Raw genomic sequence first — 25,190 nt, forward strand, 5'->3', positions numbered from 1 at the left:
TAAATCAGCTCCACATTAACACATTATAATATCTACTAATTTTCGCTGCCATACGTTAATTACAACCCACACTGGACCTCTGTGATAGCTCCGATTTAATTAAAACACCCAGCTGGTATATGAAAAGCAGGTGTGGGGCTGAGAGTTATTCGAAAGTAAGGAAATCAATCCATCCACAAAAGAAGTGGGTTCAAAGAGACTTACTGGACCGATTCTTAAATATTGGTTATCAGTCTGGGAGCCTTATAAGTTTGCATTAATAGAAAAGCTGAAGTGGATCCAACAAAGAGTGACTCGTTTTGTTGCGGGACTGCTTACTCGACGCAAAAACGTTGTGGTAATAGTTACCAAACTCCAATAGTAGACGCTACAACTGAAGCGTTCTGCGTATCGCAGAGCTCTGCTGTTGAAGTTTAGAGAGAGAGTACTTCAAGAAGACTCAGGCATCTACATATCTCTCGTAAGTAGACGAGAAAATAAGTGAAGTTAGAGCCAACACAGAGGTTTCCCCTCAGTCGTTGTCATGTGCGAGTGGAACACAGAAGGGAGGGACTAACAGCGATGCCAAGGTGGCTTGCAGAGTGTAGTTGCAGATATAGATGCGGAGCAGTCGTAACGGATATTCCTCCAGGAAGGCTCATCTTATGTTGGTACAGACTCACCCTACCGGACAGCCATCAGCGGGGCTGTGCTGACGCTGCAGGAGCGAGGCAACCTGACCGCCCTCAAGGAGCTCTGGTGGAAGGCGCCCGAGGGCAAAGAGTGTCCTGCCGAGGAGGAGGGGCCTTCCAGCAGCAACGCCGAGCTGGGCATCCTCGATGTGGGGGGCGTCTTCCTCGTGCTGGGCTGCGGTATGATCCTCGCCATGATCATCAACGTCCTGGAGTTCCTCTGGAATTGCCGGACTATCGCCGTTGAGGAACAGGTGCGTGGAGCTACAACCATATTTGTGTAACTAGGCAGCTCATTGCTAAAGGCCTAACAAATGTTACATGTGCTGCTACACCAATAACATTTTCTTTTATTCTGGAGGTGGGCTACAATAAAATCACCACTCACGTCATCAAATGTGTGAAAGTAAACACAACAGATGAATTTAAAAAATATATGAGTATAATTATTTCACATGAGTGTACACTGTGCCTCCGTAGCCGTTATCACGAAAACTCACAGACGTATTTCGAACCCTGCTTCGTCAGTGAGGTAATGAAAGGTATGTGCTAATGTCTGATCAGGGTAGACCCAGAAAATAAAGTCGATTGTTGCCAACCGCAAGGTGGAATGAGTATAATATCTTTGCGTGGGAGGATCTTTGATGGTTAAGAGAGCCGGGCGCGCACAGTAAAAAACTCAGTAGTCTCAGCTAAGTGCTCTGAGGAAGCAGACGTGTGGTGACAGCTTTAAGAGAGGATTCGCGCTACGCATTTTTCAGGTTGTACACTGAGCAAACTTTAGCACGTTTATGGGAGAAGCTATAAAACTATTTCAAAAATGGTTTTTGTTAGATACTGTTCAGAGTAAGGATTTGTGTGTCCAAGTTTTGATGCAGTAGGTATTTTGTAAAACTTTTTGTAAGAGTGATTCGTGCCGCAAAAGTGTTGGAAATGGTAGTTTTTGTATATGACTTAAATTTTTATCAACATTGTGTTTAAATCTAACAGCCTGAATCATAATCCACATCCTTTGCTTGTACGGGATATGAAAATGAGTAGTAAAGTAAAGTTACCCACCAAATGAAACAACGTAAAGAAAATGAGGCCTCTATGCAATATGTATGTGCAGTTCATGGTTCGAAATAGATTTTGGTATAACTTAAGTTATGAGAGCTAAGCTATTTCAAATAACTACTTTTATGCCATTGGACAACTGGCATTATTCAATTCAAGATATAATTTCATTAAGTAAACATCAGAGCCGAAAGTTAATTTTTCAGTACCATCTTAATGCCACTGCACAAACGGCATTATTCTCTTAAACTTGATTGCTGAGTCAAATACATGTTTCATTGCTGGCAAAATGGAGGAGTGCACGAAACAAGTTCGCAGTCAGAGCACGTTTGTTGAATAATTATTTTGGAGCAATTTTATCTTTGATACTTCCACTAATTAAAAAGGAAACAATTTTGGTTAGATACTTTCACTTTTAAAGATTATTTGGACATTATTCTTTCGATATGAAGAGGCCGTGAAGTAATCACTGCAGTGAACATCGTTGCTCTCTTTCCAACGAACTGTCTACAAGACGTTGCATGGTGTTGAGTTCTTCATTACATTGGGCACAGATAGATTGATACAACTGCAATGTTCGCGACAACTTGGGCATCGGCCTTAGAACAAATAAAGTGCAATAAAGACGTCAAATACGACAGACAAACAGAGCATGTTGTCTCTTTTGAATGATATGAACGCGCTGATCAGAACTGCGTCTATGCCTTCGTGTTTGAACAGGTGGGGTTGGTTTATACAGGGTGACTTTTTCCATCGAATTCAAACTCTGATAGATGAGAGGATACGGAACAAAAAAGATGTAATGAACTTACGTACGGAAATGCATGGTTTCCATGCTAGAGACCATTTATTCAATCATACTTTGTTACAGAGTCTGGGTCTTATAAGTGCACTACCACGCAGCCACAGTTACAGTATGCATTTCCTCCAAGAGGATCATACTGTTCCTCACACGTCATGCTGTAGCGCCGTTCCTACCTTAGTAATTGGTAATGTTGTGTCCGATTCATTCCTCTTGCTGACTCACCTTGTAGTGGATGTGATGCAGCGCTGTACGCAATGATTCCGTATTTGAATCGAGAGCTTATCGACGTGGTGTCACCTTACGGAAAAGCAAATGGCAACGGGCGGCAGGCAGCAATGTTATAGCAGGAGACCTATCTCCTCCGACAAAACCCACAGCATTCAATGTTTGCAACAGTGTTTCGCCGTTTGTCTGAGACAGGGTCGTTTCAGGATGCAGGAAATCGTGAAGGACGTACCCGAAATGTTCAGACACCAGACTTAGAGGAAAATGTGATCAACACTGTGGAAGGCGACCGCTGTTTCAGTACCAGGCAGTTGACTCTCCAGTACAGGATAAGCCAGACGATCGTTTGGAACATTCTCCATGACAACTGTTACTACCCTTATCACTTACAGCATGTGCAGTGCTTGCTAGCGATAGATTTTCCACATCGGGTGCAGTTTTGTCACTGGTTTCTTCACAAGGCAACCATGATTCTGGGATTTGTGTCATCCTTTCTATTCACAGAATAGGCCACCTTTACGCGGAGTGGTATCTTCAACTTTCATAACGGTCATCTGTGGGACAGTGTGCGGAACCCCCATGGTATGGTGACAGCGAATCATCAGCATCGGTGCAACCGGAATATGTTGGCCGGGATTATTGGCGACCGTAATTTGGGACCGGTCTTCGTCCCACGACGCCTAACAGGCTAAAACTATCAGCATTTCTTACGGGTGGCTTTGCCTCCACAGCTGGAAGAAGTTCCATTGGTGATTCGGAGGGTTATGTTGCAGCTATATGGTGGTGCTCCAGCCCACTTCGCCGTTAACGTCCGGATGCATCACAATCGTGTCATCTGTGGTGAGTGGATCGGACGAGGGGGTCCAGTTGCACGTCCTGCTCGTTCAGCGGACCTCAATCCGTACGATTTCTGGTTAGGGTGCCATCTCAAAAGTATCATGTATGTAGAGCCCATTCCAGATGTGAAGACACTGTAGCAGAGAATTCCTGCTGCCTTTGACACTGTTTGGATGAAGAACGGCCGACGTGAACGTGTGAGACAGAACATGCTACGGCGCGAACACGCATATGTTGAGGCACATGGAAACTATTTTCAACACATACTGTAAATGTGGGTGCTTGGTACAGTGCGTGTTAGATCGCAGTCTCTGTGACAATGTATGACTGAAAAATGGTCTCTAGCATGGAACTTATGCATTTCCGCAAATAAGTTCATTACACATTTTTTGTTCCGCATCCTCTAATCGATCAATCGGTAGAGTTTATACGCGGCGGAAAAGATCACCCTTTTTTATTTCATATAACTTCAGTTCTATCTTGACTGCAGCCATTCTTCTAGAAGTTTTAATCTGATGGTTTCAGAGTCGTAGTTTTGATGTTTAACTGCTTATCCAACACCTTGCTTTTGAAGACGACATCGGCGAGGATCACTAGGATGAGTTTAGCTGACAGCTCCCTTAATGCGGTGAAGTGTATGTGGACAACATGTGTACCCGTTCGTCTTGAACAAGTGTTGTTGGCTTTGTGCACTTCTATTCCTGCAAGTATAGCTGCAAACGTAAATATTCGTGCTGCCATTACTTATCAACTTAAGACATCAGATTTCTGATTCTTGAAGCGAATAATGTTACAAAGACGCCAAAAAACTTTTTCTTCCTTGTTAGATGGTAGAAAAAGAATTTTTTTTTTTTAAACAGGCTGCTCGGGGTAGAACGACCGTTAGCTGACACCTTTTCAACGCCGTTTATTAATGTGGGCAGCTGATACGTTTGCGCTGGAACAGATGAAATCCTGTCGCAAGTGATCGCTGAAACACAATTTAGCTCTGAAATTTCGACGAGCGAAGAAATATTTCTGTAGGCGTTGGACAAACAAATCGTATTTTGCTCATAAAATGTGACTATGTTACAACTATCTCTGATAGTTCGTTTGGCCACAGCTCTGCTAGAAAGGTAGCCTCTACAAATCCTAAAATTTGAGGTAAATGTGAATATGAATTGCTAAATCATACTCCATAATTTTACCCTAAAAGATTTTCAGTAACCTTCGGCTCGACAAATGTAGACCCTCTATTCCTGGCTGAGATACTCTCCACTTACAGCCAACCAGCAAATTTCATGCATCATAATATGATACTGGAGTCTCTGAATGTACTGTAGTAGTCAGACTTGTTTCATTTAATGCGTAGAGTCAACTGAAAAAATACCTATAATTAACGCATGCGAGCTACAGAGACTCCAATGCTCTTCTTCATTGTTAACTGTTCATTTTGTTGAATGGTTATATTCTTGAAATTAACGTTGAATTAGGTGCCTGTAATACTGCACTGATTCATTAATTTCCTTTTCTTCTTAAGAGTCGTTTCTTGTGTTTCGTATTACTATAAATCCGTATACACTGTTTGGCAGTAAAAGTGAAGCACTCAGGACAGGAGAAAGAAAAGGAATGAAACTCGATGGGTTGAAAGGGCATGTGATTTATTTCTGTGATTACGAAATCGAGTCAAATTTGCTAAGAACTTGGCAGTATCAGCCCACTCATCAGTATGACGTTGCGTCTTCTCAGGCCTGGTTGCATACACTGATTCGGTTGGCAAGGGTGCCAACAAGTCGTGGTATCGTCAGATGGGACAAGCTGGGCCACAACCGTTGTAACTTGTCCTTGATATCCTGGATACTGGTAATAGGACGGATCTGACGTCCGAGCTGGTTCCCATATTTGTTCCATTAGGGATAGATCCGGGAATCTTGCTGATGGCAGGAGAACTTATGCATCATGCAGACAGCTCATAGAGATACGTACCACGTATGCATGAGCAGTATCCTGTTGGAAAATGGCACCATAATACTGTCACACGAGAGATAACACATGGGAACGCAGACATATCGTTGTACTGTCAGACTTCTCTTAGTCACTATTAGCCGTGACCCGAAGTCATACCCAATTGCTCCATTCACCATGATGCCAGGAGTAACACCGCTGTGCCTCTGCAAAACATAGGAAGAGTGGGACCCCTCCACAGGGCGCCACCATACTCGCCAACGGTAGTCAACCACGTTAGTGCAGACCAGAGATTGATCGCTAAACGCAGTACCACACCATTCATCAGCAGTTGCACAATATCGTGATCCTCCCTTGTGGTGGTCAGACATCGTCAACCGGAAACTTGACGAGGAGTATGCCTCCCGTCAAGTTCCCATGTAGTTCCACTGTCACATCCGAATGACCCACGAGTCTGGATATTACGAGGTGCATTCAAGTTCTGAGGCCTCCGATTTTTTTTCTAATTAACTACTCACCCGAAATCGATGAAACTGGCGTTACTTCTCGACGTAATCGCCTTGCAGACGTACACATTTTTCACAACACTGACGCCATGATTCCATGGCAGCGGCGAAGGCTTCTTTAGGAGTATGTTTTGATCACTGGAAAATCGCTGAGGCAATAGCAGCACGGCTGGTGAATGTGCGGCCACGGAGAGTGTCTTTCATTGTTGGAAAAAGCCAAAAGTCACTAGGAGCCAGGTGAGGTGGGTAGGGAGCATGAGGAATCACAAAGTTGTTATCACGAAGGAACTGTTGCGTAACGTTAGCTCGATGTGCGGGTGCGTTGTCTTGGTGAAACAGCACACGCGCAGCCCTTCCCGGACGTTTTTGTTGCAGTGCAGGAAGGAATTTGTTCTTCAAAACATTTTCGTAGGATGCACCTGTTACCGTAGTGCCCTTTGGAACGCAGTGGGTAAGGATTACGCCCTCGCTGTCCCAGAACATTGACACCATCATTTTTTCAGCACTGGCGGTTACCCGAAACTTTTTTGGTGGCGGTGAATCTGTGTGCTTCCATTGAGCTGACTGGCGCTTTGTTTCTGGATTGGAAAATTGCATCCACGTCTCATCCATTGTCACAACCAACGAAAAGAAAGTCCCATTCATGCTGTCGTTGCGTGTCAACATTGCTTGGCAACATGCCACACGGGCAGCCTTGTGGTCGTCCGTCAGCATTCGTGGCACCCACCTGGATGACACCTTTCGCATTTTCAGGTCATCATGCAGGATTGTGTGCACAGAACCCACAGAAATGCCAACTCTGGAGGCGATCTGTTCAACAGTCATTCGGCGATCCCCCAAAACAATTCTCTCCACTTTCTCGTTCATGTCTTCAGACCGGCTTGTGCGAGCCCGAGGTTGTTTCGGTTTGTTGTCACACGATGTTCTGCCTTCATTAAACTGTCGCACCCACGAACGCACTTTCCACACATCCATTACTCCATCACCACATGTCTCCTTCAACTGTCGATGAATTTCAATTGGTTTCACACCACGCAAATTCAGAAAACGAATGATTGCCCGCTGTTCAAGTAAGGAAAACGTCGCCATTTTAAGTATTTAAAACAGTTCTCATTCTCGCCGCTGGCGGTAAAATTCGGAGGCCTTAGAACTTGAATGCACCACGTACATGATTCCACCAGCCAGCCAAATCGAGGTCCACAATGAGGCCACTTCCAAACTCTGTCAGGTGCAGGCACGCGACATCTCCGTGTCCTTCACAGTGATTGCTCAACATCTGACGCTGTGCAAGCCCATTATATACACTACCAGGCCTGGTAACAATACTAAAAACGAGAAACACAACTCAAAATCTCCAAGATTGGGGACATTTTACTGAAGCTCGAAACTTAGAGCGGAATTCAATGCGAGACACATATGATAGTTTTCGCAACGAAACTCCGTCTTGAAATCTGCCAGAAAATCCAAAGAGCTTCTCGTCGTATGTTAAGTGCACCAGAGGCTATAACACCCCCCTGCTTCCCGGGATTTGCGAAATTACTAGTTGACAATGACCGTGAATTATGAATTTTGACCCGCATCGGGATAAAGCTTCAGAATCCGAAGTAAATAATGATTATTCCGCGGGAAACAGGAGACGTTATAACTTGATCGTTATTGAATGAGTAATTTCATTCAATAACTATCGGTAAATGAAATAATGGAAATAATTTGGAAATAAATTTTGCCAGTGGAAATTTTGCCGAAAGAAATGATTAAGTTGTAAAAGCAATTAAAACAATCGGTCGCCAGCTCAACTGATAAGCGACAGTACTGTTAAGTACGAGAATAATTGTGTCAAAAATAAAGTTTACCTGCTTTTAACGCAGGAACTTTTACGTAAGTGCTGTGTCAGGCTCAGTAGTCATATAAAACAATGTCATAACAATCTATCTACACTTAAACATTAATCGCTAACTTTCAATAAGTATTTTAATAATAATTTTGTTCATAATTTGTCAGCTAAGTGCAATGCTGACAACACAGATAATTATATATCTAGATTTTGAATAATGGACTGTCATTGCGTCTTTAAAATTAGGTACTTTGTACAGTTTAATCTACTGATAATGAAATATATTGCCAAAAATTGATTAACTATGTTTTGAATGATAATAATTCATTAATTGGGGGATTGTCAGGTGGAATAAGCTTTATAGTTTCATGAAATATCCTTGAACTAACTTCAGCTGAATATGCATTGAAATAAATTTTAATAATCAAATTTATTACTACAGTCACTACGGTTGGCGTAAGCTTATTAAGTGCAACAAGTAACTACGATAACCAGTATGAAATTTACCCTTCACCGTCTATGCAAATAATTTGATAATTAACATATTTTCTCTTGATAATGGCGTGACACACTCGGATCAATAAGGTAAGGATCGGAAGGAACCTACTTGGTGTCATTGTCGGGTGGAATGTAACTGCAACACTTCGATTATAAAGTGCTTGTTATTAATTGTTCAACTTCAGAGAAAAGCACAGTCACTGGCAAGCCTTCTACAATTTTATCTCATGAAAATTACGTAGATCTTACTTCCCTCGTTGTCGGTGGATCGACGGAATTCCACGGCAGCGACACAATGTGGCAGCGGGCTTTTACTTTTGCGACTTGGGCCCACAGTGCGCTTCACATTTAAGTCCTCGTTTCTTCAGCACTATGCCCATTAATCCATAATAACTTGCCCGGCCATGCTTCCAGATATGCCGACCATTACTCTCCCGTCGTACTTAGAGCCACACACTAGGCGTTAGATGTAACACAGCTAAGAATAGCAGCACTCGACTGTACGTCTTACTCCGAGCACGGCGTCACTGCTACTACTGCCCGCTGGCGCGCTCCCGCGCCCAGCGGCACGACAAAACAATCTCTCTGCTCAACGTTAACTAAATATGCCCTGACTTGCCAGTGTTAAATATTACATAATTTAAATACAGTATTTACAATACATATTTACACTAGACAATACACCGTATACAAACAGTTTCATGTGTTAAGTAGCCGGCCGGGGTGGACGATCGGTTCTAGGCGCTACAGTCTGGAACCGCGCGACCGATACAGTCGCAGGTTCGAATCCTGCCTCGGGCATGGATGTGTGTGACGTCCTTAGGTTAGTTAGGTTTAAGTAGTTCTAAGTTATAGGGGACTGATGACCTGAGCAGTTGAGTCCCATAGTGTTCAGAGCCATTTTTGTGTTAAGTAAGCGAAAATATTCATAGCAAGGACTGCGTTGTAGCCTCACAAGCCAAGCCACAATCAATACCTTCACTGTGTGACACCAGAAGGAATATTACCGATGACGTCGTCATTAAAGCGGCGTTATTAAACACAGTTTTCCGAAATTCCTTCACCAAAAAAGACAAAGTAAATATTCCAGAACTCGAATCAAGAAGAACTGCCAACATGAATAGCTTAGAAGTAGATACCCTCCGTGCAGCGAAGTATCTTAACAAAGGCAAGTCTTTGGTTTCAAATGGTATATCAATACTGTATCCCGATACAAGAGCCCCATACTCAGGTATCATATACAACCGCTCGCTCCACGAAAGATCCGTACCTAAGACCGGGAATTCACACAGGTCACATTAATACTCAAGAAAGGAAATAGGAGTAATCCGATTAATTATTGACCCATATCCCTAACGTTTGTTTGCAGTAGGTTTTTGAAACAAACACTGTATTCGAACATTATGAATTGCCTCAAAGAAAACGGTCTATTGGCTCGTAGTCAACAGAGATTCAGGAATTGTCGTTCTTGTGAAATACAACTGGCTCTTTGGTCATACAAGGTAATGAGTGCTGTCGACAGAGGAGTTCGATTTGATTCCATTTCTAGATTACCAGATGCTTTTGACATCTTTCCCTACGACAGACTTCTAATCTGATTGCATGCTATGACGTATTGATTTAGTTGTGCGACTAGATACGTGATTTCCTGCCAGAAAGGTCACATTACATACTCGATGGTAAATCATCGATCAAACAAAAGTGATATCTGGCGTTCCCCAAGGAACCGTTACACGCACTTTGCTGTTCCTAATCTTCTTAGATTGTTTGCAGATGATGCTGTCATTTACCTTCTAGTAAAGTCATCATAAGATCAAAACGAATTGAAAAAAGACTTAGACACGATATCTGTACGATGCGAAAAGTGACAGTTGTCTCTGAATAAGGAAAAATGTGAGATCATTCATATGAGTAAGAAAAGCCATCCTCTAAATTTCGGCTGCACGATAAATCGCACAAATCTAAAGGCTGTTATTTCAACTAAATGCCTAGGAATTACAATTACAAACAATTAAAATTGGAAGTATCACATAGGTAATGTTGTGGGGAAGGCAAACCAATGACTGCGTTTTATTGGCAGAACACTGAGAAAATGCAACAGGCCTACTAAAGAGACTGCATACACTACGCTTTTCCGTCGTCTGCTAGAGCGCTGTTATGCAGTGTCGGATACGCATCGGATAGAATTGACAGTGGACATTGAAAAAGTCCAAAGAAGGGCAGCTCCTTTTCTGTTATCGCTAAACAGGGGACAGAGTGTCACGGATAAGCGAGTTGGGGTGGCAGTCGTTAAGACAAAGGCGTGTTTCGTTGCGGAAGATCTTTACACGAAATTTCAATCTCCAACTTCACCCTTTGAATGTAAAAATATTTTATTGTCGCCAACCTATGTAGGGAGAATACTCATCGTTATAAAATAAGAGCTCGTACAGAAAGACTTAAGTGTTCATTGCCGGCTGGTGTGGCCAAGTGGTTCTAGGCGCTTCAGTCTGGAACCGCGCGACCGTACGGTCCCAGGTTCGAATCCTGCCTCGGGCATGGATGTGTATGATGTCCTTAGGTTAGTTAGGTTTAAGTAGTTTTAAGTTCTAGGGGACTGATGACCTCAGATGTTAAGTCCCATAGTGCTCAGAACCATTTGAACCATTTTTAAGTGTTCATTTTTCCCTCACTCTCTTAGAGAGTGAATTGGCACAGAAATAGTCTGAAGGTGGTTCGAAGAAACTTCTGCCACGCACTTAAGTGTGAAATCCAGACCAGTCGCATAGATGTAGAACACTAATGCACTGTGGTGCCCGTTCTAACCCTCACAGAGGATTGCAACTCTAAACATTTGCATACCTGCCGATGGTGTGTACGTGTCTGAAGCTACACTGTCATCCGACCATGTCTTGTGGGTGCTTCACTTCTTTTTCAGGCAGTACAGATTTGAAATAGCAACTACAACTATGTTTAATACTTAACAGAATTGTGAATGTATCCAAATACTTGTATCAATTTGATAAAGTGTGATTAGATCTGTGCGCCGAACCATCGTACAGATCAAGGTATGGTGACAAATACTGAAAATTAAAGGCTGCTACGTACTTTCATACTATGTATTCCTGGATATCAATTGGTGGAAGATAGTATATAAGAAATTTTTTTCAGTTCGGCTGTTATTTTACAATTCAGTATAAAATCACAAAGTAATTAAATATCTTTTTAAATAAGTAATAACAAAGTGGTTTTTCTCCTCAAGCTACAGAGGTTGTTGGTGTCTTCAGTCTGGAGACTTGTTTGATGCAGCTCTCCATGCTACTATGTCCTGTGCAATCCTCTTCATCTGCGAGTAGCTACTGCAATCTACAACCTTCTGAATCTGCTTACTGTATCCACCTCTTGGTCTCCGTCTACGATTTTTACCCTCTGCCCCCCCCCCCTTCCCCCCCCCCCCCCCCCCCCCCCCCAGAGACATACGTCCCGCCAGACCAAATTCGTGATCCCTTGAGTCTCAGAATGTTCCCTACCGACAGATCGCTTCTTCTAGTCAAATTGTGCACAACTTTCATTTCTATCCAATTCTGTTCCTTGCCTCCTCATTAGTTGCTTGATCTACCCTTCTAATCTTCAGCATTCTTATGTAGCACCAGATTACAAAAGCTTCTAATCTCTTCTTGTCTAAACTGTTTATTGTCCATGTTTCACTACCGTACATGTCCACTTTCCGGACAAATGTCTTCTGAAAATACTTCCTAACGCTTAAATTTATAATCGATGTTAACAAATTTCTCATTTTCAGAAACGCTTTTCTTGCCATTACCAGCCTACATTTTATATCCTCTCTGCTTCGTCATCATCAGTTATTTTGCTGCCCAAATAGCAAAACTCATCTATTACTTTAACTGCCTAGTTTCCTAATCTAATGTCCTTAACATCACCTGATCTAATTCGACTACATTCCATTACACTTGTTTTGCTTTCGGAGATGTTCGTCTTATATCATCCTTACAAGACACTGTCCATTCCATTCAACTGCTCTTCCAAGTACTTTGCTATCTCTGACAGAATTACAATGTCATCGGCGAACCTCAAACTTTTTGTTTCTTCTCCTTGAACATAAATTCCTTCTCCAAATTTTTCTTTAATTTCCTTTACTGCTTCTCAATGTACAGATTGAATAACATAGGGGATAGGCTACAACCCTGTCTCACTCCCTTCTCAACCACTGCTTCTTTTGTGGACTGGCAAGACAGCCAATCCAATAGGATGGGAGGCCGAAGGGCACGCGTTTAAGCTCACGCAGGATGGCGTGAGGTCTGGAACAGGACAAGGTCTTTATAGTAGCAAAAATAGTACGTAGCTTCTGGAATACTTAACTTTAATCCATAATTGGTGAACATCGGTCTGACGGTACATGCATTACAAAATAAATAGCAATTGATAATGGCGCCTTGCTAGGTCGTAGCAAATGAAGTAGCTGAAGGCTATGCTAACTATCGTCTCGGCAAATGAGAGCGTAATTTGTCAGTGAACCATCGCTAGCAAAGTCGGCTGTACAATTGGGGCGAGTGTTAGGAAGTCTCTCTAGACCTGCCGTGTGGCGGCGCTCGGTCTGCAATCACTGATAGTGGCGACACGCGGGTCCGCCGTATACTAACGGACCGCGGCCGATTTAAAGGCTACCACCTAGCAAGTGTGGTGTCTGGCGGTGACACCACAGCCTCTTTTCGTGCCCCTCGAGTCTTATAACTGCCATCTGGTTTCTGTAAAAGTTGTAATTAGCCTTTCGCTCCCTGCATTTTACTCCTGTTACCTTTACAATTGCAACGAGAGTATTCCAGTCAACAATGTCAAAAGCTTTCTCTAAGCCTACAAATGCTATATATATAGGTTTGTCTTTCCTTATCCTAAGCGGTAAGATTAGTCGTGAGGTCAGTACTACCTCACGTGTTCCTACATTTCCATGGAATCCAATCTGATCTTCCCTGAGGTCGGCTTCTACCAATAATTCCATTCTTCTGTAAGGGATTCATGTTAGTATTTTGAAACCATGACTTACTAAACTGATAGTTCGGTATTTTCATACCTGTCAGCAACTGCTTTCTTTGGATTTGTTATCATTACATTCTTCTTTAAGTCTTAGAGTATAGCGTCTGTCTCATACTGTACGTCTTGCACTCTAGATGGAAGAAGTTTTGTCATAGCTGGCTCTCCCAAGGTTGCCAGTAGTTCTGACTGAATGTCGTCTATTCCTGGGGCCTTGTCTTTCAGTGCTCTGTCAAACGCTTCTCACAGCATTGTATCTCACATCTCGTCTTCATCCATGTCATTGATAGTAGAAAAGTAATATCACAGCTTTGACATTCTGATGAAAATACATAACTAAACCAACAAAAAAAAATATTACTTGCAACTTTTGTACAAACAGAAACGCTCACGCTTCACATCAGTGTAATGTATTATACAATTTTGTATTGTTTGACTTTTGGAATATGATTAACGAAATATTAACAAATACAGGACTGTGTTCAAAACTAGTGTAATGTATGCATAATGCTGGATAGATCGCAATTCCTTCCATATATATATATATATATATATATATATATATATATATATATATATATATTTCCAAATCGAGTATACAAGACCTGTTCAGCTTACTTACAACACTGTTTTATTATGAATAATATAAGAATTCAATAGGAATCATACTTTCTACTTATTTCCACACTACTAGTTTCATTAGACCTTAAATACATCAACTACAACTCATGGAGTCTATATTTCTACTATAAGTATTAGAGAGCTGCAAGTAACTTTGGTTACAAGGCCTCAAATTGTTATTAAAATTAATGCAAATGCCTTTGTGTATTAAATTTTTATGCTAGTTACTTTCCATTTCTGTTGTGTGATGTTCATTATCATTATCTAAGAGATAGAAAGTGCTGTAGAAAAACTGTTTGAAAACTGAAGGTAGCTTCCTGGATATTTTTTCTTTCTTTTATTTTTTTAACTGATTTCATCCTACAGTTACTTTAACTGCATTTATTAAACTGGACTAGGATGACCTAAACATTATTGTTTACACACTACCAGTGGTTGAACTTTTTGGTTTACAAACAAGCACTTGGTTATAAATGATAAGATAACTGCAATAGATCAGCGAATGTATTCATCCAAAATTTTTGGTAACGTTTTTGGGGAATAGCGAGATTGTTGAAGTCCTTGTAGCGTTTCATACAATTTAAAATCCAGGTTTCCTTGGAGGTATTGTCTTACATGCATGAAAAACTTCTGTAGTCTGTCAGTGATCTAAAACTTCTTAATGGGAAATGGGGGAGTAGACCGGCGACTCATATACACCGAGATAGCTAGAAATTAAACCTACATGTGAGACTGCTTGGGCAAAACTCAATGTAAAGAGCGGACATTAACTTATAACTGGATATCTCTATCGACTACTGGACGCACCTCCACGTGTAACAAAAAACTGTAGAGAAAACTTCAGCTCGCTAGTAATTATGTACTCCAACCAAAGTGCCATCGGAGGAGGAGACTTGAACCACCAAATGATCTGTTGAGTCAATTACAGTTTTGTAGGTCGTGGGCACGAAAAAAGAGCCTGCGAATCTACATTAAATACCTAAAACAGACAGTTAGAAAGCCCACTCGTGATGGTGATGTATTGTGTCTAATGGAAAGAGACAGACCTGACCTCTCTGAGTATATCCAGGTTGAAACTGGTGTCAGTTATCACGTGGAAATTTTGGGATCGCCAAAGTGCAATGAACAAGTAAAGCTAGTAGAAGGATTTATATGTTCAGCAAACTGACAGAAGTGTCACATCACAAGGAGGAAATTGAGAAATTTAACTCTGGGAAGGACCAAGTGTGGCCCAAGTTAGGAAGAATAATTTGTCAAGTACTGTAACACTCTGACCAACCTGTTCCACACCTACACTCCGTTTCTTGCTCCAAGCTTATCTGTACTGAATTCATGTCACCACTTTTCTCCATGAAACGGACAGTGTCTTTGGTAGCACAAGTCACGGAATAAACCACTGGAACCTCATTTACCCAACAATCGTCATCGAAAATCTGTTTCAGTACTGTGTTCAAAACTAGTGTAATGTATGCATAATGCTGGAAAGATCGCAATTCCTTGCATATCTTTGCGCCTTGGTTAGTGGCGAATGAAATATTATTAAAATTCTGATGATTTACTCCTTAAAGTTAAACAACGTTTTCTTCAATTAGTTGTTAATAAATTCCCCAGTTTTTTCCTGTCACAAAAGTAAGTTGTCACCAATACTACATTTCGCATTGCTAAATCTTGATAAGCAAAGTGCACAGTACCTGATAGGTAACACATTTTCTGATATGTATCGGTCCGTATACTTGTTGTATGTCCACATGCTTTCCGTCTATGGCCTTTATAATGCTGGGCACCATACGCGCCAGTATTAGATCGGCTTGTCTTTCAGCATTTCGCGCTCCTGTCGTAGGATGAGGCTAAATATTAGAGACGTCTACATGTCGCAATTCTGAACCGATGTCTACAAACTTGCAAGCTACCTCGTGTGTGAGGGAGAAAGAGATGTGAATTTTATTTAAATTCTATATATGAAATGCTAGGAGTGGTGTTCAACATATAAGTGGTTTATTCAGTAAAACTGCATTAAACGGCACATGCAATAATGATTGAAATTTTATAAAATTCATTTAACAATCACTCACAAATTATTCATATAATGATAAACAAAAATAAAAAAAATTTGGGTCGCCAGATACTGTAGAAAGTATCAAATAAAAAAACAACAAATAGAATTGAATTGGCACCAAGAGCTCACAACAAGTGAATTATATAAGGTGCTTGCCCTGGTATTTGCCTTTTAACATGAGCATTGTATGACTTCATTCTAATTTAACATATAAATAAATTACGCGAGACGGGTTGACCTGGTGTATTAAATGAGGAAGGAATAAAAAAAAAAAAAAAAAAAAAAAAAAAAAGCAGCTCTCTTAGCGGGCAAACGGTGAATACTGTGCCTTCCGTCTTTATGAGCATCTAACACATTGCAAGGAAATTGAAGAAAGCGAAAGAAGAATGCGCAGCTAGGATTGGCGGTGGAGTCGGCTGATTGCGTGCGGCTGCATCAAGACTCTGCCGGCGACGTAGTTGATAGCGTCTAACATGCCCTACGCTGAAAATAGTGACCGAAATCTGCTACTGGAAGTTATCATTACTGGACGACGGTATGCGTCCATCTGCAAGTGCAAACCTACGTGAAACTGCATTAAACAAAGCTCAAAACTGTTCTAACAGTACTACCGTCATCGGACTTGCAGTAAATAAAAATGTGATCCTGAGTTAAGGTCTTGATAACGCGCACAGTGAGTGAAGCTCGCTTACTTGGATCTAACAGACTTTGCTCCCTACGCTGTTTGCGACGAATGCAAAGTGCATAATCTCATGACAAGCGATAAGAGAATCCTTGCGACTTATCGGAAGCAGTCAAGAGTGAACTCCTGCCTCATCAGATGCAATATTCGGAATCCCAATACTAGTGCACTCCTTGCACCTGGAGAGAGAGAGCCGCTCCCCTCCAACGTCTTGTCTCCGCCCTTCCGCAAATTACGTAGCTCTTACTATTTTTCAAAGCCAACGTTAGATTCTTGCCAATAAAGACGTCCCTTTCAAAATTTCCCCCCACCTTGCCGTCGCATTTCGCGAGGAAAAGAGCGCCACACTCTGTGTGAGACAGGGTATACAAATAAACCGAGACTTCTCCCTTTGAGTATTGCCGCTACGTTCCCAGGTGTTTTGCTCGCGGGACACGGTCAAAATTCCCTGGGCCACTTGAGATTCTTGGACACCCAAGTTGTGCTATTGCTATTCAACTCGCCGCTCTGTCCGCGTTACCTAGAATCGTGACAAAACTGTTTTTTGCTCTAAATTTGTAGTTTCCGCTGCCTCGGGCACACATGCGAATGTCCACGGCTTCCCTTGGAAGCGTGTTGATGTATGCAGCGTCTTCGCCTGTCGCTAATCCTCTGGGGGCCTGCCCTCTGTGAAGCGTGCCGACATAGGCGCGCGACTGCCACTCGCCCGTGGGCACTACCTGTGTCCACCTGGTCGCCGGGCTACCCAGCTAGGAATGCATCAGAAGAATTCCTTTCATGCACAAAGCGTACCAAGTTTGCAAAGAGAAAAATTATAGCCCTTTACAGACGCAATAATTCACCTCCATCACACTTCATATATTGCAATAAACTAATGACTGATTTTAAAAGCAATTATCTCCTTTAACTATGAACATGAAAAGCTTTGACGCTTTTCAGGCTCCTGACAAAATGCGTGAAATCCAACACCTAGTATTGATGTAATAGCCAAAGATCTCTGGGAAGCATTTCTACGCGCGTTTGATTGTCTTAGCTTTCTCGTGTCCTGCAGACATGTGTCTTCATATGTGTGGTGGCGGATCTGTGAGACAGGAGAGCAGAGCACTTGCCACAGCACACCTAGCCGACATCTTTGTCAGTCACTAAGGAAAATCTCTCTCAAATATTGTTATGACCATCTTCCTTTGCACTCAGGACATATTCCTTCGAATCAAGTTTCGCTTTCACACTCTCCTTCTTCTCACGTTCAAGCGCCAAGGTACAACAGCGGGTGACTCAACGGCGCTCTGGTAACTAGGAGACGGTGAGGCAATTCGAGCATATGGTGCTCGAACGAACTTCGAGGAAGTCGAGTCCAGTTGCTAGCCACGTCAAAAGCGATTGTATTGACACCTGCCGGAGTTACGCGGAACTACTTTCACCGAGCAGTTCTAGCGAGCATAAACGTCAGATGCAGACCTGTAAAAGTCAGATATCCTGCTACTCTGGGCTATCAAATTTTGCCTCACAGTCCGCATTCTCCTGACATGGCACCCAGATGCTTCTCTCTCTGAAAACCATTGTGTGGCGGGCATTTCCCCAAATACGCGAGGTGGTTTCCGAGGTGGAACATTTCCCAAAGAGTCAAAACGCAGACTTCTACAACCAAGGTGTCCATCAAGTCATCCATCGTTCGGAAAAAGTTTTGCTTTGAACGCGGAATGGGTAACACCATCATCAAGTTTCGTGATCGTAACTTCATTTTTTCGAGGCGATAACTAGAACTTTATGACTAACTCTTGTAGAGGTTCATAATACAGGGTGCGTCAAAAAAATGTATACACACTTTGAAGCGTCATAGAAAATTTATTTCCCGTTCTACAGTGTTAAATTTCTGGAAATGGAAAGCTTAAAGTGCAATTGGAAAATTAAATATACATTGCAAATGTGATTAATGTTCAAACTGGTGGCCTTCAGCATCAATACATTTCTGAGTACGAGTTACCACTGATTCCGTACATGGTACCAAAGTGTCCAATGAGATTTCTGCGCACACCGCCTGAATCTCATTCCAAAGTGTGTCCAGGTTACGTGGTTTACGTTTGTACACCTCATCTTTTACTGTGCCCCATACGAAGAAATCCAGCGGCGTGAGGTCTGGAGAGCGTGCAGAAAAATCGATTGGTCCCCTGCGTCCTATCCACTGGCCTGGCACATTGTGATCCAGGTATGCTCGTACGTCCCTATGATAGTGTGGCGGGACGCCATCTTGTTGGAAATAAAACTCATAATTACCGTATAATACACGAATGGCAGGGCATATGGAGTCAGCAAGCATTGTTAGGTACGGCTCTCCAGTAACAGTGCCTTCAAAGAGGAAAGGCCCAATGAGTCCCCTTGCAGACAAACCACACCACACATTTACACCAGGCAAATTCACAGACTTTTCAACTGTAATGTGAGGATTATCTTCAGCCCAGTACACACAATTGTGCCTATTGACAGTTCTATTGAGTTTGAATTGGGCTTCATCCGACCAAATTATGCTACCCATAAAACCCGGTTCACGTCTCACCATCTACTGAACCCATTCACAAAATTCTAACCTTCGATCTGGATCGTCGTCACTTAGCTGTTGCACCAGCTTTGGAATGTACACACGAAACTTGCCTTTCTTCAGAATGCGTAGCACACTACTAGCACTTACATTACTCTCACGTGCCGCTTACCTTTAAGATTTTTGAGGCGAACGGTGAAACAGTTCCAAGACCGCAGTTGTGGAATCATCACTTGTAGCTGTACGAGGTCGCCCTGATCGACCTTTATGCACACCACACACTGTTTCATGAATTTCGAATTTGTCTCGTAGAAGTGTAATTGTTAACCTTGAAAGTGGTTCTGTACCATACTCACTTCCCCACTGTCTTCGAACCGCAGCTACATTCTCAAACTTCCAGTACCACTTAATTATCTGCTTCCGCGCTTCAAAGCTCAAACGCACGTCCGCCATGTTGCAGTTACTTCCTTGCCACTGCTGCCACCTGTTGAAGAAACATTACTTTCTCTCAGTTATTTAACCATGTAGAACGGGAAATAAATTGTCTATGACAGTTCAAATGTGTATACATTTTTTGACGCACCCTGTATAACGCTAGTTTTCAGGGCACTGCTCTAGGTTTACAGATCTTTCACCAAGTTAATTACATTACAACTTCTGCTACAACAGCGCAGGGACAACAGTTTTTTTAAGACGTTGTTCAAGTGTTCACTTCATAACGATGCCCAGGTATGAGCGCACCAGCTATTGAAACCATTTTGATAGCAGACCTCCGAGATCCTCCGAACCGGCGAGATCCACCTGTCTACAAGTCAGCGACAGCCTTTTATTCAAAAAAAGCACTGACCGCTTGTTTCAGATCTCGCACTGGGACGCGTTCGTGTCTGAGCTGAAACTGGTGTCGCGCCTCTGCAGCGACGTCAAGCCTGTCCGCAAGAGCCACCTGCCGCAGCTGGAAGGACCGCAGCCACCGGACGTATGCGGGTAGACGCACGAGGAGCGCGGTGGTGTGCGACCAGATGAACGCATTGTTAGTGCAAGTGCTCACAATCAGTCAAGTCTGTGGTTACTGGCATTAGATCCGAAGTGCTTTAGAAACGATTCTCGTTGTAAGCACATAATAGGTTTCTGCAGTCTCCAGGCTTACACACCTACATCCACATTTATACCCCGGAAGCCAACTTAATGTGTGTGGAGGTGCGTATTTCTCGTATAATCAACTGTTACCCTTTCCCTGTTCCATTCGCGGATGGCGTATGCGCAGAATGACTGTCGGTAAACCTCCGTATTAGCTCTAATTTTTCGGATTTTTCCACTGTGGTCATTTCTCGGGATATTTGTCGTCGGGTAATATCAAACACATTAAGGGCTTATTTCAGTAGTGGTACAAGTTCATTTTTGTTCATTCTGAGATACAGAGTCCTAAAGTTAAAATAGCGCTGAAAAATCTGCAGTTGAGATACCAGAAATATTCAAGTACCGGGTGATCAAAAAGTCAGTATAAATTTCAAAACTAAATAATTCACGGAATAATGTAGATAGAGAGGTACAAATTGACACACATGCTTGAAATGACATGGGGTTGTATTAGAACCAAAAAACTACAAAAGTTCAAAAAAAGTCCGACAGATGACGCTTCATCTGATCAGAATAGCAATAATCAGCATAACAAAGTAAGACAAAGCAAAGATGATGTTCTTTACAGGAAATGTTCAATATGTCCACCATAATTCCTCAATAGCTGTAGTCGAGGAATAATGTTGTGAACAGCACTGTAAAGCGTGTCCGGAGTTATGGTGAGGCATTGGCGTCGGATGTTGTCTTTCAGCATCCCTAGAGATGTCGGTCGATCACGATACACTTGCCACTTCAGGTAACCCCAAAGCCAATAATCACACGGACTGAGGTCTGGGGACCAGGGAGGCCAAGCATGACGAAAGTGGCTGTTGAGCACACGATCATCACCAAACGACGCGCGCAAGAGATCTGTCGGACATTTCGTGAACTTTTTTTTTTGGTTCTAATAAAACCCCATGTCATTCCAAGCATGTGTGTCAAGTTTTACCTCTCTATCTACATTATTCCGTGGTTTATTAAGTTTTCAAATTTATACTGACTTTTTGATCACCCGGTATATATACTTGAATATTTCTGGTATCTCAACTGCAAATTTTTCAGCACTCTTTTAACTTTACTTGAATATTTCTGATATCTCAACTGCAGATTTTTCAGCGCTCTTTTAACTTTAGGACTCTGTATCTCAGAATGAACAAAAATGGACTTGCACCACTATTGAAATAAACCATTCACATAGCAATATACGACCGATCGCTTGCTCAATATAATTCCGAATTTCAATAGTTAATCTCTCAGTGACGCTCATCGCCTCTCTTGTACCATGTGCCATTGGAGTTTGTCATTCATCTTGGTGACACGAGCCTACAACCATCCCGTGACGAAACGCGACGCTCTTGGTTGAGTCTTGTCTATGTCTTCCATTAATCCAACCTGGTATGTTTTACATTTCCATCAAACTCTTTCTGTGAATCTCACTCTGTCATCTGCTTCTCCTGCTATTTGTTTTATGAGATTATTCCGCTTTAGGTCACCCCAGATGGTCACTCCTAGGTATTTAACAGTAGTTTTTGTTTCCAGTGACTTGACACCAATAATATAACCGTAAAGTATTGGATTTATTCGCCTGTTCCTGCGCAATATGTTCCATTTATTTTCGTTCAAGGCTACTTACAAGCCCCTGCATCAGTCATAAGTGCTTTGCAGTTCGCTAAAGGCTTCTGGCGTTCCTACCATCATACAGACAACCCCATCTGCAAACAGTCTCCGCTAGATCATTTACCTATTTTGCAAACAATAACAATCCTGTTACACTTCAAGCTGTACTCCTGAAATAACCTTTACATCTGTCGGTTTTGTTCAGTTATGAACGACGTGTTGCGTTCTATCTGCGAGGAAGTCCTGAATTCAGTCTCACATGTGGCCCGACACTTTCTTTCACTTTCCTTGTAATTTGTATCAACTATTGTCCAGCAAATGTTACACATTTTTGTGTTAACATTTACTGTAATTGTTTTAGTAACCCAATTAATGGCTCTCAATATAGCTCTAAAGGGTGACTTTTCGATATTTACGGAAAACGGAAAACCAAATAACGTATAGATAATGCTACATGGAGTCTAAATGATAGACTACTTTCCACGCTGAATCTAACATTCTGACGCTCATAAACACCAAATTAGAAGAACATAAAACTAACTAATTAATACGTAAAATGAACACGTTATAAATATTTGTGGGAGCTGCTTTGTCTAAATGAACGATGCTACTTGTAATATTCAGAAAATGTTGATGTAGTGAACAAGGCAAACCAGGTTATGACTTTGGAAGTAGTGTATTTTTTCCTGGCTTCGCAAGCAGGGCTACTTGGCGAACACAGTCGGGTGAATTTCGTGTACACTGTCTAGCAAACAGGGTGTCAAAAAGTATTCCGTATACTGACGACTGGCAGTATGATTGAAACAAGAAAAATTGTCCAGTAATCATGGACTCTGAAATGCGTACTTGAAGAGCTATGAGCACCTGTTCGTCTTCGCTCCTGTCAAAAATATCTCTTCTATAGCAAGCTCGTTGCTGCCACGAACGACCTACAGAACGCAGTAAACAAACGAGGACAAATTTCTCTCTTATTGTCCATGGATACAGCATGTAGTAAAAATCTGTTAGTATTGTAACTTTACGCTTCTGACTAAGTGTAGCGCACAAATTAGTTGTAATGGAACCACTCTGTGTTTTGACAAATCTGTGAAACGCTTTTACGTTGTAGTTTTATATGTGCACTTATCAGCATAATGGAAGTCTATTATTCCACACGGAAATTGGCGGACGTAATCTTCTCTTACCGTCCGGAAAGCCCGCCTGCTTAGCTGGGTTGTAACATGCTTGCCTCCTATGCAGCGGGCCCGGGTTTGATTCCTGGCCGGGTTGGAGATTCTCTCCGCTCGTGGACTGCGTGTTCTGTTGTCCTTATCATTTCAACCCCATCACAGGCACGCAAGTCGCCCATTGTGGCGTCGACTGAAATACTCGTGAGACTTGCACTTGCACTTGCCAGCAATGCCACATGATCATTTCATTTTATCGTACGGAAAATGGAAACAACCGTCGAATCATGCTTGCCTTTTTCCGTGTGGAATAATAGGCTTCCATTGCTCTGGCAAGCCCAAAGATAAAACTACAATGCAAAAGAATTTTAAAGACTTATCCAAATACTAATGTAGAACTAATGTATGTGCTGCACTCACTCAGAACTGAGAATACGGTTTACAGTAACAACACTAACAAAGTTTTACTACATGCTGTATCCATGAACAATAACTGAAAAATTTCTATAGGTCCTTTGTGTTAGTAGAAATGACTTTTTTTTCATAGTAGTGAAAATGAAGAAGTGTTCACTGCCCGTGACTATGCATTTTTAGCTCATAATTATTGAACGTTTCTTCTTGTTTTGATTCATACTAACACCCCTCGAAACATGGAATACTTCTTTAACACACTGTTTGTCAGCCAGATGTTGTCAACAAGGACATGGAGGACTCCAGTACGGTTGATTGTCCAACAGCCACATGGGTCTGCCTGTTTCAGTCACAGGCGCTTTCCGAAAATGGTTCCCATAAATAGAAACTTTATGTATTAATTATTGACTAAACAATTGGACAAACAAATTAAATGGTAGAAGAATTTTCGTCTGTAGGTAGTCTGTACTTTCTGCAGGTAACGTTTCCATATGCATCGAAAAGCCGCTTTTTTCAAAGGACTACAGTTGATTTTACAAAAACTGTTCGGAAACCTAATACGTAATTAAATTCTCCTTTCATTGCATAGGATTTTGGTGAAGCAGTACAGAAAACATCAACTTGCGAAAGTTGTCTTCAGACAAAGCTTACGAAAAGACTGTTGACGAAGTCATTGAGATGTATATTTTATTATTGTTCTTATGAGAATCACGTTGTCCACTGAATACTTATTTCCTGCAGCCTTAATCGTCATTGAAGTCACCACCAGTAAGAAATTTTGTAAGTTCGGGATGAAAGCCTATAGTAATATTTCAGACTGACGGTACTTTGGAAGAAATTGGTATATCTTTGGTGATCTCGCAATTTGATTAGAGGTACCATAAAAGTCTGGCCACAATGCGAAAAGTAATTTTGTATTGTTCCTGAATAGGATGGTCTCCTCTGGAACTCTGAATGAATTATGCTGCTTGACAAAGGAAACCTAATATATTTCTATCATTCTTATTTATTAAAATTGTGTTACTCGTTCTGCGTGTTTTAGAAAACTGAAGTCAATGAGGCAGACACATTAGCCACATCTTCATGTCATTAATTATATGAAACGACGAAGTAAATTTTTGTTATTTTAATTTAGTTCATTCCTTATACTTCTCACTCCTCCTATGTAATTTTTTCCTTGTGTAATTAATATAATGTCCATTAGGGATGTAACAGTAGTGTTCTAATGGCAACTTAACGTGATATTTTATTAAATAATTCAGGCTCATGAGGAACCAGATAGAGAAAATATTCTCATTCTGAAATAATTTCACAAGTATTAAAATCCACCAGCAGCACAAAACTGACTTGAGGGTAGCTTAATTTAGAATTAATGCAGTGTATAGAAAGTGCAGTGTAGGGAAACCACTATTTTTTCTTCATTCTTGGTCCTTAAACCCATATTTATTTTTCTCGCATTAAATACATGCATTATTGCTGTTAGGATGAATGAACACAACTGTCAATCCGCTGGTGAACACTTATCGTAGCATTTCATTTAGTTGACAGAAATATGCTGCATCGTTGACGAATATAATTACT

The 25,190-nt window shown here is 41.7% G+C and overlaps 1 protein-coding gene across 1 annotated transcript in view; it reads left to right on the forward strand.

The window, feature by feature from the left end:
• Positions 1-20,379, forward strand: part of LOC124594290 (glutamate receptor ionotropic, kainate 2-like) — a 285,982-nt gene extending 265,603 nt beyond the window's left edge. Inside the window, exons 16-17 of the mRNA XM_047132653.1 lie at positions 657-925; positions 20,159-20,379. Of these exons, the coding sequence (XP_046988609.1) occupies positions 657-925; positions 20,159-20,287 (398 nt within the window). The 3' untranslated portion in view covers positions 20,288-20,379. The remainder of the gene's footprint in view (positions 1-656; positions 926-20,158) is intronic.
• Positions 20,380-25,190: the final 4,811 nt, after the last annotated feature.

The sequence above is a fragment of the Schistocerca americana genome, chromosome 2, assembly GCF_021461395.2.
Source record: "Schistocerca americana isolate TAMUIC-IGC-003095 chromosome 2, iqSchAmer2.1, whole genome shotgun sequence".
NCBI lineage: Eukaryota > Metazoa > Arthropoda > Insecta > Orthoptera > Acrididae > Schistocerca > Schistocerca americana.